The sequence below is a fragment of the Rhinolophus sinicus genome, chromosome 4, assembly GCF_057876585.1.
Source record: "Rhinolophus sinicus isolate RSI-liver-muscle chromosome 4, RSI-T2T, whole genome shotgun sequence".
NCBI lineage: Eukaryota > Metazoa > Chordata > Mammalia > Chiroptera > Rhinolophidae > Rhinolophus > Rhinolophus sinicus.
In genome coordinates, this window is record NC_142504.1 from 64,409,139 (window position 1) to 64,423,200 (window position 14,062).

Below are 14,062 nucleotides of genomic sequence, written 5' to 3' on the forward strand. Positions count from 1 at the left end.
GCCTGTTTGTTTTCTTGATGGTTTCTTTTGCTGTGCAGAATCTTTTTAGTTTAGTATAGTCACTTTCATTTATTTTTGCTTTTATTCCCTTTCTTTGAGGTCAAATTCACAAAATCCTCTCTAAGACCAAGATCCATAAGTTTATTACCTCTGTTTTCTTTTATGCATTTTAATTTCAGGTCTTATTTTTATGTCTGACCAATTTTGAGTTAATTTTTGTATATGATGACAAATAGCAATCTAGTTTCATTCATTTGCATATGGCTTTCGAATTTTCACAACACCATTTATTGAAGAGGCTTTCTTTCCTCCATTGTATGTTTTTGACTTCTGTGTGGAAAATTATCTGCCCATATATATATATGGGTTTATTTCTGGGTTTTCAGTTCTACTGGAGTGGTCTGTATGTCTGTTTTTCTGCCAATACCCTGCTGTTTTGATTATTGTCACTTTGTAGTACAAATTGAAGTCAGAGAGTGTGATACCTCCACTCTTGCGCTGTTTCCGTAAGATTGCCTTGGCTATTCAGGGTCTTTTATGATTCCATACAAATCTAATGATTATTTGTTGTATTTCCTTTAAAAATGCTGTTGGGATTTTAATGAGGATTGCATTAAATCTGCATATTGCTTTGGGTAATATAACTATTTTAACTATGTTGATTCTTCCAATCTATAAACATGGAATATTTTTCCATTTCTTCATGTCTACCTAAGTTTCTTTTAAAAATGTCTTGCATTTTCGGTGTATAGGTCCTTCCCACCTTTGTTAAGTTTACTCCTAGGTATTTTGGGTTTTTTGTTTCAATTGCAAAAGGAATGTTTTTTCATTTCTTTGTCTGAGATTTCATTGTTAGTATATAGCAGTGCAAGGATTTTTGTACATTGATTTTGTATCCTGCAACAGTACTGTATTTGTTTATTGTTTCTAATAGGTTTTTTTTTTTGCTGTTGTTGTTTTTTTAAATTTTGTTTTGTTTTTTTTTTTGGTATGGAGTCTTTAGGATTCATATATGAAGAATCATGTCTTCAAATGTGACAGTTTAACTTCTTTACTCCCAGTTTGGATGCCTTTTATTTCTTTTTCTTGTCTGATTTCTCTACCTCAGACTTCCAATACTATATCCAATACTATATTGAATAACAGTGCTGACAGGGGCATTCCTGTCTTGTTCCTGATTTAGAGGAAAAGTTTTCAGTTTTTCATCATTAAATGCGATATTAGCTGAGAGTTTGTCGTATATGGCCTTTAGTATGTTGAGGTACTTTCCTCCTGTACCCATTTTATTAAGTGTTTTAATCGTGAATGGATGTTTTATCTTGTCAAATGCTTTTTCTGCATCTATTGATATAATCATGTGAGTTTTGTGTTTTGTTTTGTTTATGTGGTTATCACGTTGATCAATTGCATATGTTGAACCATCCTTGTGTCCCTGGAATGAACCCCTCTTGATTGTGATGTATAATTTTTTAAATTTATTGTTGTATTCAACTTGCTAGTATTTTGTTTAGGATTTTTGCACCTGTATTCATCGGAGATATTGGTGTGTAGTTTTCTTTTTTTGTGTGTTATCCTTATCAGGTTTTGGTATCAGAGTAATTTTAGCCTCATAAAATGAGTTAGGAAGTATTGTCTGTTCTTCAACTTTTTGGAAGAGTTTGAGGAGGACATGTATTACCACATCACCTTTGAGGGTTTGGTAGGATTCACTAGTGAAGCCATCTGGTCCTTTTAGGGTGGTTTTGAATGATTGTTTCAATTTCCTTATGGTTGATCAGTCTATTTAGATATTCTAGTACTTCTTGATTTATTCTATTAAGATTATATTTCTAAGAACTTGTCCATTTCTTGTAGGTTATTGAATTCGGTGACATATGGTCTTTCACAGTATTCTTGTATCATCCTCTGTATTTCTGTGGTATCTGTCATAACTTCTCCTCTTTCATTCCTGATTTTGTTTGGGTGTTTTCTCTTTTTTCTTTAGTGAATCTAGCCAAGGGGCTGTCATTTGTATTAATCTTTCCAAAGAATCAAATTTTTGTTTAATTTTTTTCTGCTGTCTTTTCTCTATTTCCCTTAATTCTGCTCTAATTTTTATTTCCTGCTGCTGACTTTGGGTTTCATTTGTTCTTCTTTTTCTAGTTCTTTAACATGTAAAGTTAGGTAGATTGTTTGGGATTTTTCTTGTTTCTTGAGATAGGCTTGTAATGGTATAAATTTCCCTCTTAGTATTGCTTTCACTGCATCCCAATAATTTTGATAGGATGTATTTTCATTCTCATTTACTTTTATGTATCTTTTGATCTTTCATTTTATTTCTTCTTTGACTCAGTTGTTCTTTAATAACGTTGTTTAATCTCCACCCATGTGTATTTTTTCCCACTTTCTTTTTCTAGTTGATCTCCAATTTCAAAGCCTTGTGGTCTGAGAATATGATTGGTATGATTTCAATCTTAAATTTCCTGAAGCTGGTTTGTTGTCCCAACATATGGTCTATCATTGGGAGTGTTCCATGTGCACTAGAAAAGAATGTATAGTTTGGTGTTCTAGGATGAAATGCTTTGTAAATGTCGATTATGTCCATTTGGTCTAATGTATCATTTAAGGCTTTCAGTTCTATTAATTTTCTGTTCAGGTGATCTATTAGCTGTCAGTGGTGTATTTAGGTCCCCTAGTATAATTGTGATTTTTGTCAGTTTCTCTCTTTAGTTCCATTAGTAGTTGCTTTATATATTTTGGTGATCCCTGATTGGGAGCATATATATTGATAAGTGTTATGTTTCCTTGTTGTATTGTCCCCTTTGTCATTATGAAATGTCCATCTTTGTCTCTCGTTACTTTTTATATCTTAAAGTCTGTTTTGTCAGATATAAGTATGATTAAACCTGATTTTCTGTGGATGCCATTTGCTTGGATTATCATTTTCCACCCTTTCACTTTGAGTCTATATTTGTTCTTGTAGCAGAGATATGTGTCTTGGAAGCAGCACAATGGTTGGGTTTTGTTTTTTAATCCAATCTATACTCCGTGCCTTTGTATTGGTGAATTCAGTCCATTTACATTAGGGTAATAATTGGTATATGAGGCTTTCCTATAGCCATGGTATCTTTTGTTTTCTGGTAGCTCTGTGTCTCTATTGTTTCTTTTCCTTTTTGTTTCTGTCTGTTAGTTATTTTGGTGTCATTGTATGATTTTTCCTCTGTTTTCTTTCTTTTTTCTTTTTTATGTTATTTGTCTCTGTTTGGGCTTTTGTTGTTGTTGTTGTTGTTGTTGTTGTTACCATTAAGTTTATATAAAAGAAAGTTTCACATATAAGGTAGTCCTTTTTATACAGCATGCTTCTTATCTCCATCCCCCTTTGCAAATTCGGACCTTTATTTCCTCCCCTTTTATGTTTTCGTTGTCACGAATTATCCCTATTTATGCTGTGAGTTAATTTCTGAGTTGCAGTAGTAAATTCTCTTCATTTCTCTTTTTTATGTTTTTATTTTCTTTACCCTTTATGTTATGTTTAAGTGTATAGTGCCCTATTTTGTGTAGGAGTTGCCAGTTTTTGCTTCTGTTTGTCTGTTAGTGATTTGTTCATGGTTTTCTATCCTTCTGTCTTTTTGTTTCAGGTCGAGTAGCCTCCCTCACTATTTCCTATAATGCAGGCCTTGTAGTGGAAAATTCCCTCAGCTTCTGTACATCCCGAAAGGTCTTTATTTCTCCTTTATATGTAAAGGATAACTTTGCTAGATATATTATTCTTGGTTGGTAATTTCTTTCTTTCAGTAGTTTGAATATTTGATTCAGCTCCCTCTTGGCTTATGGAGATTCTGCTGAAAAGTCTGATGGTAATTTAATGGGTTTATTTTTGGAGGTTACAACCTTCTTTTCCCTGGTTGCTTTGAGAATTCTTTCACTGTCATTAATTTTTGACAGCTCCAGTATAATGTGCCTTGGAGAAGGCCTATTAGGAAGAACGTAATTAGGTGTTCTGTTTGCTTTTTTGATTCTTGGATCCAGTTCTTAACATAGTTTTGGGAAGTTCTTGTCAACTATTTGTTTGAATAGACTCTCTGTGCTCTTCTCCCTCTCTTCTCCTTCTGGTATACCCAATATTCATATCTTGCTCTTTCTGATGAGTCACATAGTTCTTGTGGAGTTCGTTCATTTCTTTTAACTCTAAAGGCTCTCTCTTCTTTCATCTGCATCATTTCCAGATTTCTATCTTCGATATCACTAATTCTTTCCTCTATCTGGCCAGCTCTATTTCCTAAGCTGGCTATTTCATCTCATTTATTGAGTTCTTCACCTCCAGAATTTCTTTGTTTTTTAAAATTTCAGTCTCTCTGGTGAAACATCCATTCTGTTCCTTAATTTTTTTTTCCCTGAGTTCCTTAAAGCCTCTATGTGAGTAGTCTTGCACCTCATTGAGTTTTTTCAGAACTGCAATCTTGAATTCTCTGTCATTTAAATCACATGTTTCCATGCCTTTAAGTTCATTTTCTGGAGAGTTTTCATTTTCTTTCTGAACTGCCTTGTTACCTTTGTTATTCATGGCAGTTAATGAATTATTCTCTTGGGCATCTACAGGAGTAGATTCTGAAGCAATTTGATATGAAGAGGTCTTTCTTTTGCTTTCCAATAGGTAGTGCTGGAGCATTTTATTTTCTCTCGTGCACTGTTCCAGCTTCTCACATGGTGGGATACTTCCTGGGGAGATGTGTTTCTCCTCTGTGACCAGGTTGCCTCGCTGTCAGGGCACCACCCTCATGGAAGGATGTGGTGGGCGATAAAGTTCTAAGCCTCTGAAATCTCAGTGCTGCCCCTGCAGCTAAATGCAGAGCTGTGGGTCTCAGCAGCTTTGGGTACCCCCATTGTGATCAGCTGGCAGGTGTTTTTGGGTCTCTGCTCTCCAAGGAATAGCGACTGGGGGACCACCGCTGTCTTGCACATATAATTCCTTCCCCCATCACTGGCATTAGCCACATCATGCCTCCACTTCTCAGGACTGTTTCTCCAGTTCTCAGTGCTATAGATATTCTGCTTTTTAATCCAACACTGCTGCTAGATTTTCTTTTTTCTTTTCTGGGGCCTTCTGGTGTCACTGTGAGCATAGGGGGAGGCAGCCATGCTCCATGGCTTTGTTTTTTTTGCCTGGCTTGAGGGCTTAAATCACAGTTCTCACACTTTTGTATTTGGTCTTTGCCCCAAGGTCTCGGCTCTGATCTCTGGGTTCAGCTATGTTATATGCTGATCCCTGAATTGCTGGTGCCACAGAAAATACACCTTCAGTCTCAATCCTCACTTCTCCCAGGACTGCAGTGAGCTCCAGGCTGCGGACCCCGTCTCTTCCCTTCCCCACCTTCCCTCCTCCCCTGTTCACCCTGATTTGCCTACTTTCAGATGTTTCAATGTGTGGCTTTCTCAAACATATTTGTGCGTTGCTTAGGGAATCTTTTGTTGAATTATGGCTGTTCAATTTGTTGTAATCTCCAGGAGAGATTTTTCAGGAGCATTACCCATGCCACAATGTTTCTGACATCTGTCTCTTTGTTTTTAACCTGTGACGTTTAAATTATGATGTGTCTTGGGGTGGGTCTCTTTGGGTTCATCTTGTTTGGGACTGTCTCCACTTTCTGGGCTTGTATATCTATTTCCTTTACCAAGTTAGGGAAGTTTTCAGTCATTATTTCTTCAAATAAGTTTTCAATTCTTTGCTTTTTCTCTCTTCTCATTCCGGTTCCCGTATGATGCAAATGTGTTAGTATGCTCGATGTTGTCCCAGAGGCCTCTTTAACTGTCCTCATTTTTTTTTTTTTTGGGGGGGGATGCTTTTTTCTTTTTCCTATTCCAATGGGGTGTTTTCTGCTATCTTATCTTCTAAATCGCTGATTCAATCCTCTGCTTCATCTAATCTGTTGATTTCCTCTCATGTATTCTTCATTTCACCTATTTCAGTCTTTATTTCTGACTGTTTTTTTTAAATGTTTTCTATCTCCATTTTTATGTTTCCTATCTCTTTGTTGAAGTTCTCCCTGAGATAATAGAGCATCCTTATAACGAGTGTTTTGAGTTCTACATCTGGTAGATTGCTTGTCTCCATTTTGTTTAGATCTTTTTCTGGAGCCTTGTTCTGTTCTTTGGTTTGGGACATGCTTCTTTGTCTCCCTATTTTGTCTGCCTTCCTGTAATTATCTCTAGCATTAGGTAGGGCTGGTATGTCTCCCAGACTTAGTGGAGTGTCCAAATGTAGTAGTTATCCTGTTGGGCCCAGTAGCAGAGTCTCCCAGTTCACTTGAGGGAGGTGCTCCAGGTGTGTCCCTTATGGGGGTTGTGTATGCCCTCCTGTTTTAGTTGAGCCTTGGTTGCTATTTACACAGCAGTGGGAGGGATTAACCCTTGGGCTCATTGGTTGTGAGGGCTGTCTGTGACTACTGTGGAGTTGTTGTGAGGCTGACCCTATGGAACAGGATTCGCTTTAGCAGGGCTCTGGTGCCTGCCCATTCTGCCCTTTGGTTGTGTTGTCCTTAGAGGTGGCCAGGTGATGCTTCGGCTTAGTCTGAAGCTGGCCACCGACTGTGCCATTCTGGGGGCCTCCTGGGAGGGGCCCCTCAATAGTCCAAGGTCAGCCACTGCATGTACCTTGCCCACGGCCACCTGGCGTGAGCCACGAAGTAATCTGCAGATGGATGCCACCCGCACTGGGCCTGGAGGTGCCTCGAGAGGGCAAGCCATGCACTGAGGCTAGCTGCTGCTATTGTCAGGCTAGGGGCTACTCAGCAAGAGGTTCAGGACACACCAAAGCCAGATGCTGTTTCTTCGGGTTTTGTGAACCTTTGAGAGATTTTAGGAAAGTCTGCAGCAGGACCCAAGATAGGGTGTTTGTATGGAAAAGTCACTAGAAGTGGCTTGGATGGGACCACATGTTGGGTGGGGTGGCATTCCAGGGAATCACCAGGGTGGTGTGAATGGTGTTAGCCAGGTTGATGGAAACTCAGATAAGGCAGCTACCTGTGTCTGCATACCGGTAGGAGGTTGGGCTCAACAAAGAAACAATGGATTCTACCAGCACTTCTGTATGAAAGAAAGCTACCCCTCTAGCCCTTGTTCTGCAGCCATACAACTCAGTTCCTTCCTGTATGTCCATGGCACCTGTCAAGCTGCTGCCCCAGCCCTGTAGCTTAGAGCGAGTGAGTCCATCAGTGAGTCTGTGCACAGGCACTTTAAGAGGATTGCCTGGGACTGTAGCCACCAGCCACAGTCTCTGCTGGTTTTCACAGCCAGAAGTTATGGCGACTTCTCTCCCTGGCAGTGGCACTGGGAATTCTGATTTTGGGCTGGAACCTCTTCACAGATGAGATATCCCTCCTGATTTTTAACGGTCACACATGGATGGATGTAGGATCAGCCCATTCCACATTTCCACCCCTCCTACCAGTTGCGAGGTGGCTTCTTCTGTATGTCCTTAGTTGTAGGACCTCATTTCAGCAAGACATGAGGCCATTTTCAATGATGCTTGTTCTGTAGTTTAGTTGTAATTTTGATGTGGTCCTGATAGAAGGCAAGTACAGTGTTTGCCTACTTACTCTGCCATCTTGACCAGAAATCTGCAATAAGAATTTTAAAAAATATCTACTGTAACATGAAATCCACAGGCAGGGGTGTCGCCACATAGGCCTCCAGCTCTGCTGCTGGTTTCATGCCCTCCTTAAACCAAGTACTAGCAATCACAAGCTTAGCTGGGCTTGAGTAGCTTTTACTCTTAAATCTTGCCAGAGGGCCATCCTGCCTCATTGTGGGCTGGGAGATGGGGCACAGGAAAGAAGAGGGGAGTGGATGTTGTGTAAGCCCCAGCAAGCTTTGTCAAACACCCTGAACTCGGATAGGGTTATCTCACTTGGGGAGGGGACTGGGTGCACAGTTCAGGTTCCTTTTTTTTTTTTTTAACTTTATTTCTTGGTTGACACAAAATAGTGACATTGACAAAAATGAAAACCTCATAATTAATGCCCAACTGGTTACTGACTGGAAATTAAAATAGTATGTAAGATTGGCAAGTATACAGGAAATCTTATAATTCAGATAAGAAAAAACTTCAAAAATATTTTGTCAAATTTTATAATTCTAAAATTTTACATGACATTTCCAGTAACAAATTGTGAAGCATAAAGAATCACATCTAACCTTTCAAAATAAAAAAATCAACCATTGGTGGTAGAGAAATCACCAAATTATATCTTTTCTCCAATAAAATATATATTATAAAATTATTAGAATATGGTGAGGTAGTCAAAAACTAGGTCACCAAAGTAGAGGAAAAAGTGTTACAGAGTTTTTTTGGGTTTTTGTTTTGTTTTTTGTTTGTTTTTTATGAGACTGGGAAATAAATATGACAAAATGGTCACATTTGTGCCTTCTGAGTGGTGAGAATGTGAGTTTAGTTATTTTTGTGTGTGGGTTTCTGGGTTTTCTTAAATTTCTTTTAAAAAATGTTTTTTGGTTACACATTGCCTTAAAAAAATAGGACATAAGTGCAGAAGTCAGAGACAGACCTGGGTTCTACAAAAACTCTTCAACTTACTAGTTCTGCGAATGTAGTAGATACTCTCTTTGCTCTGAGTTCTATCTACAGAATGTGAATCACGTCACTAGTCATTCCTATTACCTAGGTTTTGTACAAGGACAAAAGTAAGAGGTAAAAGGGTTTTTAAGTTATAAAATAATTAATAAGCATACTATCATTTATTCCATTTACATTTATAATTTAAAAACTTTTGTTCGAAGGTATGTATCTTACATATAATTTCCCAAAATGGTGGAACCAAAGTGAACCTGGATTTTCTTCAATTCTACAATAGTTATTTTTTCTCTAAACCAGACAGCCATTTAGTCTCCATTTTAATAATTTGAAATGTGTCCTTAGTAGAGCCAGATTACATTACTACAGTACAAATTACTTCAGTAATTTTGTGGCATATGTTGAGATAACAGCTGTACCCAGAAACTTATAATGATAATCCTATAGTCAAATTAATTTTCTTTTCTTTTCTTTTCAGGTAAATGGTGACATTCCTCCTAGGTTAAAAAAAAGTGCTCATGAAATCATCCTCGACTTCATCAGATCAAGACCTCCTTTAAATCCAGTATGTAATTTGACATAGTTCTCTTGATTGGAGTTCACAGACTGAATTATTCTTTTCCAGGGTGTAGTCTCTAGAACTCACCTTTTAAAGTGGTTAGTTTTTACATTGAGCTTTTATTCTCAGAATGATGAAGCCCAACTGTAAATTATACTTAAGTCACAGAAAAATACTTAAAATTTATTCAATACAAGGCTGTCTTAGGATGTTTTAACTTAAAACAACCTGGGTTATGGTACAAAATCTGAACAAACACCTCCTAGAATAATGGCTAAATATAATACCAAATTGTTCCTAGCATGGATTGCCCTTCCAATTTACTTTATAGTACTAATAACTTCCTTGATTAAATTGTCATTTTGATACTATTTTACAGTAAATGCACCCTGCTTTACGTTTACTTTTATATTAATTATCTTCTTAGGTTAACAGAGTTCTTTCTAGTGACCATGGAATCAGAATATTCTAATCTAGATGAATATTAGTTTATGTTTCCTCTGTCCTTCACGTCTTTTCCCCTTAGCTCAATAGGCAGTGCTCACCAGAGTCTCTCAAACCTATGTATGTGTCCCAATTTGTGTACATCTAAAGCAAAATTAATGATCCATTTTATAAATCTCTTTAAAAGTAGGGGAAGAGGCCAACTAGGAAATGATTTTAAGTAGGCAGGTCATGGTACAGCAGAAAGCATGGAGTCAAATGAACCTGGATTTGTACGCTAGCTCCAAAATTTAGCAGCCACATGTGTCTGAGCAAGTTAATCAGCCTCCCAGAGCCTTTATTTCTTCAACTATAGAATGAAGATAATACTAATAATCTAAGAAGGTTGTGATGACTTACTGAAAAATGTTAGTTTCAAAAGCAATAATAGTATTAAAGTATAGCTTGCATTTCAGTTGATTGCCTATAATGCTTGCAAATAGGGAATGTAATTATAACTGTAGTAAAGCTGTTTCCTTAAAATCATTTGAGCACATGTAACTAAATTACTGTGAAATTCAATAGTCTCCCTATTGCTTTAGGAACCTTGATAATGACTTGAAATAGTCTTTTATTAAGCAATGTTGCAGTCAATAAAATACAATTTCATAATACTATACTGTATGAATGGACTTTACTGAAAATTATTTAAGGACAACTAATCAAAGTCTCCAACCATGGTTGTTTTTCAAGGCTTCAGCCAGAAAGCTGAAACCTACTCCACCACGGCCACGGAGCCTCCATGAACGAATATTAGAAGAAATCAAAGCAGAAAGAAAGCTGCGGCCCATCTCACCAGAAGAAATTAGACGTAGTAGATTAGGTGAGTCAGCTGCTTACCACACTCCTGTTCTAGAGTCTTCCACTTGAAAAAGTGTCTTTATACAACCAGCCCAGTGAAAAATAATGGCATAATGGTACAAAGTCAAGATAGTCTATGGAGTTCTCATTACTTATGCGTTTCTTCTCCCCCTCCCCCCCCTCCCCCTCCCCCTCCTCCTCCCCTCCCCCTCCCCCTCCTCCTCCCCCTCCCCTCCCTCTCCCACACACATCACACTCTTACTTGAAATTCATGGAATAGGAATTCTTTCCCTATATGATACTGAACTATACAGGAGCATTATGGCTTAGTGAAAAGAGCTCTGCCAGTCTCTAGACTGTGGCTTTAGGAGAGTGTCTTTACCTCTCTGATCGTCGATTTCTGTGTCAGCAGAAGGGGGGTAAAATTCTCTAAACCTTCATTATGGCTTTTATGTAAGAATTAAATAAGATTGTGGTCAAAATACTTTATAAATTGTATATGCAAGACAAGTTATGTTTAGAAATATAGATATATAGTTTTACTTCAAGGTTCTGTTGTCTTAATTGTGGGTTTATAAACATGGCATTATGTGATCAAACATCAATTATTATCTGCTGTCATTTAACTTATTCCCAAACTTCCTTTATATTTATTATATTTCATATTTTTTAATTTGTACTATAAGCACACATTGATTATGGTTTATAGACAGACCATATTATAAAACATTTGTAAACATTTTGTTTATATAGCTCTCTTCCAATTTGTAAAATGCCCAAAGAATTTAGAGAAACTTCCTTTAGGAAAATAGATTATAGTTGCACCTGCACAGGAAAGGAATCAGTTCTGTGACATACACTCCTCTAGTTTTCTCCTCTGAACTCCTTTTCTACCTCTCTCACACTCCTCTTGATTCTTCAAGTTTCTGTCTTGGGCTCACTTTTCCCCATTCAACCACAACCTTTTCCATGGTTTTTGTTTCTGGCTGTCTTCCAGTTCCCAATCTACAGCACAGATTTCTCTAAAAGTTCAGACTCATACATCGTCTGTCATCTAGATAGGGCCTCTTCATATCCTACAAGCAAGACAAGCCCAACACATCCGCAAGTGAACTCATCTGCTTCCTCTCCAAACCATCTCCTGTTTCCCATCTCAGGTGCTCAGGACAGAGACTTCAGCATGATCTTTGACTCTTAACAGCCAGGCTGTGTTGATTGTATAGGTTGGTGCAAAAGTAACTGTGGTTTAAAAGGTTAAAAACAATTGCAAATACCGCAGTTACTTTTGCACCAACCTACTACTTCCAGATCTTCCTATTCTTACACTGTTTGGGCCCAACAGCCACTATCCTAACCCAGGCTTCTCTTGTCTAGTTTATTGTATCAGCTCTGGCTGCCCTCTCTGCTTCCAGCTCTGAACTCTTCAATCACTTCATATTGATATTCTTTGACTGTCGGCCCTTCTGTTTTATTGTGACCTTCATGATGGCAGGACCATATCTGTCTTGTTCATTATTGTGTCCTCAGTCCCTAGTACAGGGACAAGGCTGTAACAAATACTCTCATAGGTGTTGAAATATTTGAATGTATCTTGCAATTACAAAGGTACAAAGTAAAAGTTATATCAATTTATCCCTGTCTAATTTTTATGGCAGCAAGTGCTGTCTCTTAAAAATGATGTATAAAGCATACAAACTGACAAATCCATATGAACATTTATACAATAATGAGATGAAACGTATGAACCATGTGAACCAAGAGTGAGTTCTTATCCTGGGAATCCTTGACTGGAAGGTCTGTGAATCCCCTGAAATATTTTTTTTTAAATGCATATTTCAAAAAGTGTACTCATATGTATGTACATTTTTTTTGAGAGAGAGAGTAACGTTGGGAAAAGAAGGAAATGCTATTATAGGATGGTAGTTTAAGGATAGATTTTTCTTTAAAAAATTCCTATACCTTGAGAAGGAATAATGGGGGTAATACAAAAGATTCAACAAAACTATAAGGTAAAACAAATTGCCATGAGAAAGTAAGTTTCATGATTTACAGGAGTAAAGAGTAATTAGGCTTAGGGATTATAAACTTCAATGGAAGTACCAATAAAATAGAAAAAGGGACAAAACAGGCATAATGTGCTTGTGTGATTTGGATAATATCTGACTTCTAGTTTCTTTGTTTTTCCATTAGTTTTTTGAAACTTTATTTTCTATTAAACACTGTACCAGCTAGTTGAGTACAGAGATGAGTAAGGCATTTTCCCTGCCCACAGATACTTATAGAAAGAAGAGTGACTCTGGAGTGTCATGCACGGTCATGTTGCAAGAGATATACATGAGTGTTAGCAGCCAATCCAAGGGCATTAAGTGAGACCATTTGAGGGAGTTTAAGGCAAGATTAGCAATCCTTCATTGCCTCTGACATTGCCTGGAAGGTCATCACAAACATATTCTTCTGTTGTATTTTAAACAAATTAGATACTAACTAATAGGAGCCCTACTTTAAAATAATTAAATATCAATTTTTTTGTTGATTATATCTTTACAACTTTGTGTTTCACAACAACCAAAATTGACCTGTTATAGAAAGTGATCGTTCTATGAGAGACTCACTTCTAGAATACTGCATTCAAACTGATCTTGAATTTTAATTGGACAATAGAGGATTTGGGCTCATTATTTCTGCATTTGTATATTGGTTCTTACTATACAGTTTTGCTTTGGGGAATTTGGTTAGGATAAGTTTGGCAGAATTAACTTGAAGAAATGTTTCCCTAAATATTTTTAAAACCTTTCTCCTCCATGTAATTGCAAGTAGAAATCCAATGTTGAAATGGGGAAAATGTGTAAATATTTAAAGAAGAAATATTACCCATAATTTCAACAGCCAGAGGCATTCATTGTAAATCTACTTGTGCATTATGAAATGGAAACAAAAACTGTATGTACAGTATTCTGCTCTCTCCATTTGACATTGTATGTGGCATAAACATCTTCTTATGCCATTAAATATGACTTAAAACATTATTTATAAGGACATGATATCCTTACACGTGGCTAATGGTGTTCTTTAAAATCTATTTCACTATTTTTGCAAACTGTTTCTATTTTTTTCCTATTAAGTCTGAAATTACTATTCTTGTACATAGTCTTTGTTCATATCTGATATTTTCTTTTTCCTAACATTTCATACTGTATTGAGATTTTGGGTTTTAAATATAAGTTGTTCCTTTAAAAGCATCTTTTTTCCTAAACCTCTTAGTAGCTGTGGCGCTCGATTGTTGTCCTTTTTATGGTATATGGAACTTGACGAAGATCTGAACCCCATCTTCCAAGAAACAGTAACATCTCTTTCTTGTGCAGTAGTCAGTCTTATTTCAAAAGATACGTTCATGTATCAGAGAAGAACAGAAAAAGTAGATATTAGAGAAGAGTGATGAGTACTTTGAGAATATGTAGTATTTTATTTTCTGTATATAATTAGGGAAATCTAGAGTCAATTGTATTTGAGTTTAGAAATGCAGAGTTTTTTTAATGGTGTGTGGAAGGTTGCTCTCAACATAAAATCCCTAAACCACTTTCCTATGAGACAATCAAAACCCAGTAAAATGCTTATTTAAAAGTTACATTCTTTTTTATATATTAGGATGAAAT

The 14,062-nt window shown here is 36.9% G+C and overlaps 1 protein-coding gene across 5 annotated transcripts in view; it reads left to right on the plus strand.

Moving 5' to 3' along the window:
• SPIRE1 (spire type actin nucleation factor 1) overlaps positions 1–14,062 on the plus strand; it is a 246,677-nt gene that overhangs the window by 190,074 nt on the left and 42,541 nt on the right. For all 5 annotated transcript variants that reach the window (XM_074340400.2, XM_074340396.2, XM_074340397.2 and 2 more), the window contains exons 7-8: positions 9,045–9,131; positions 10,302–10,431. In XM_074340400.2, coding sequence (XP_074196501.1) covers positions 9,045–9,131; positions 10,302–10,431 — 217 coding nt within the window. The remainder of the gene's footprint in view (positions 1–9,044; positions 9,132–10,301; positions 10,432–14,062) is intronic.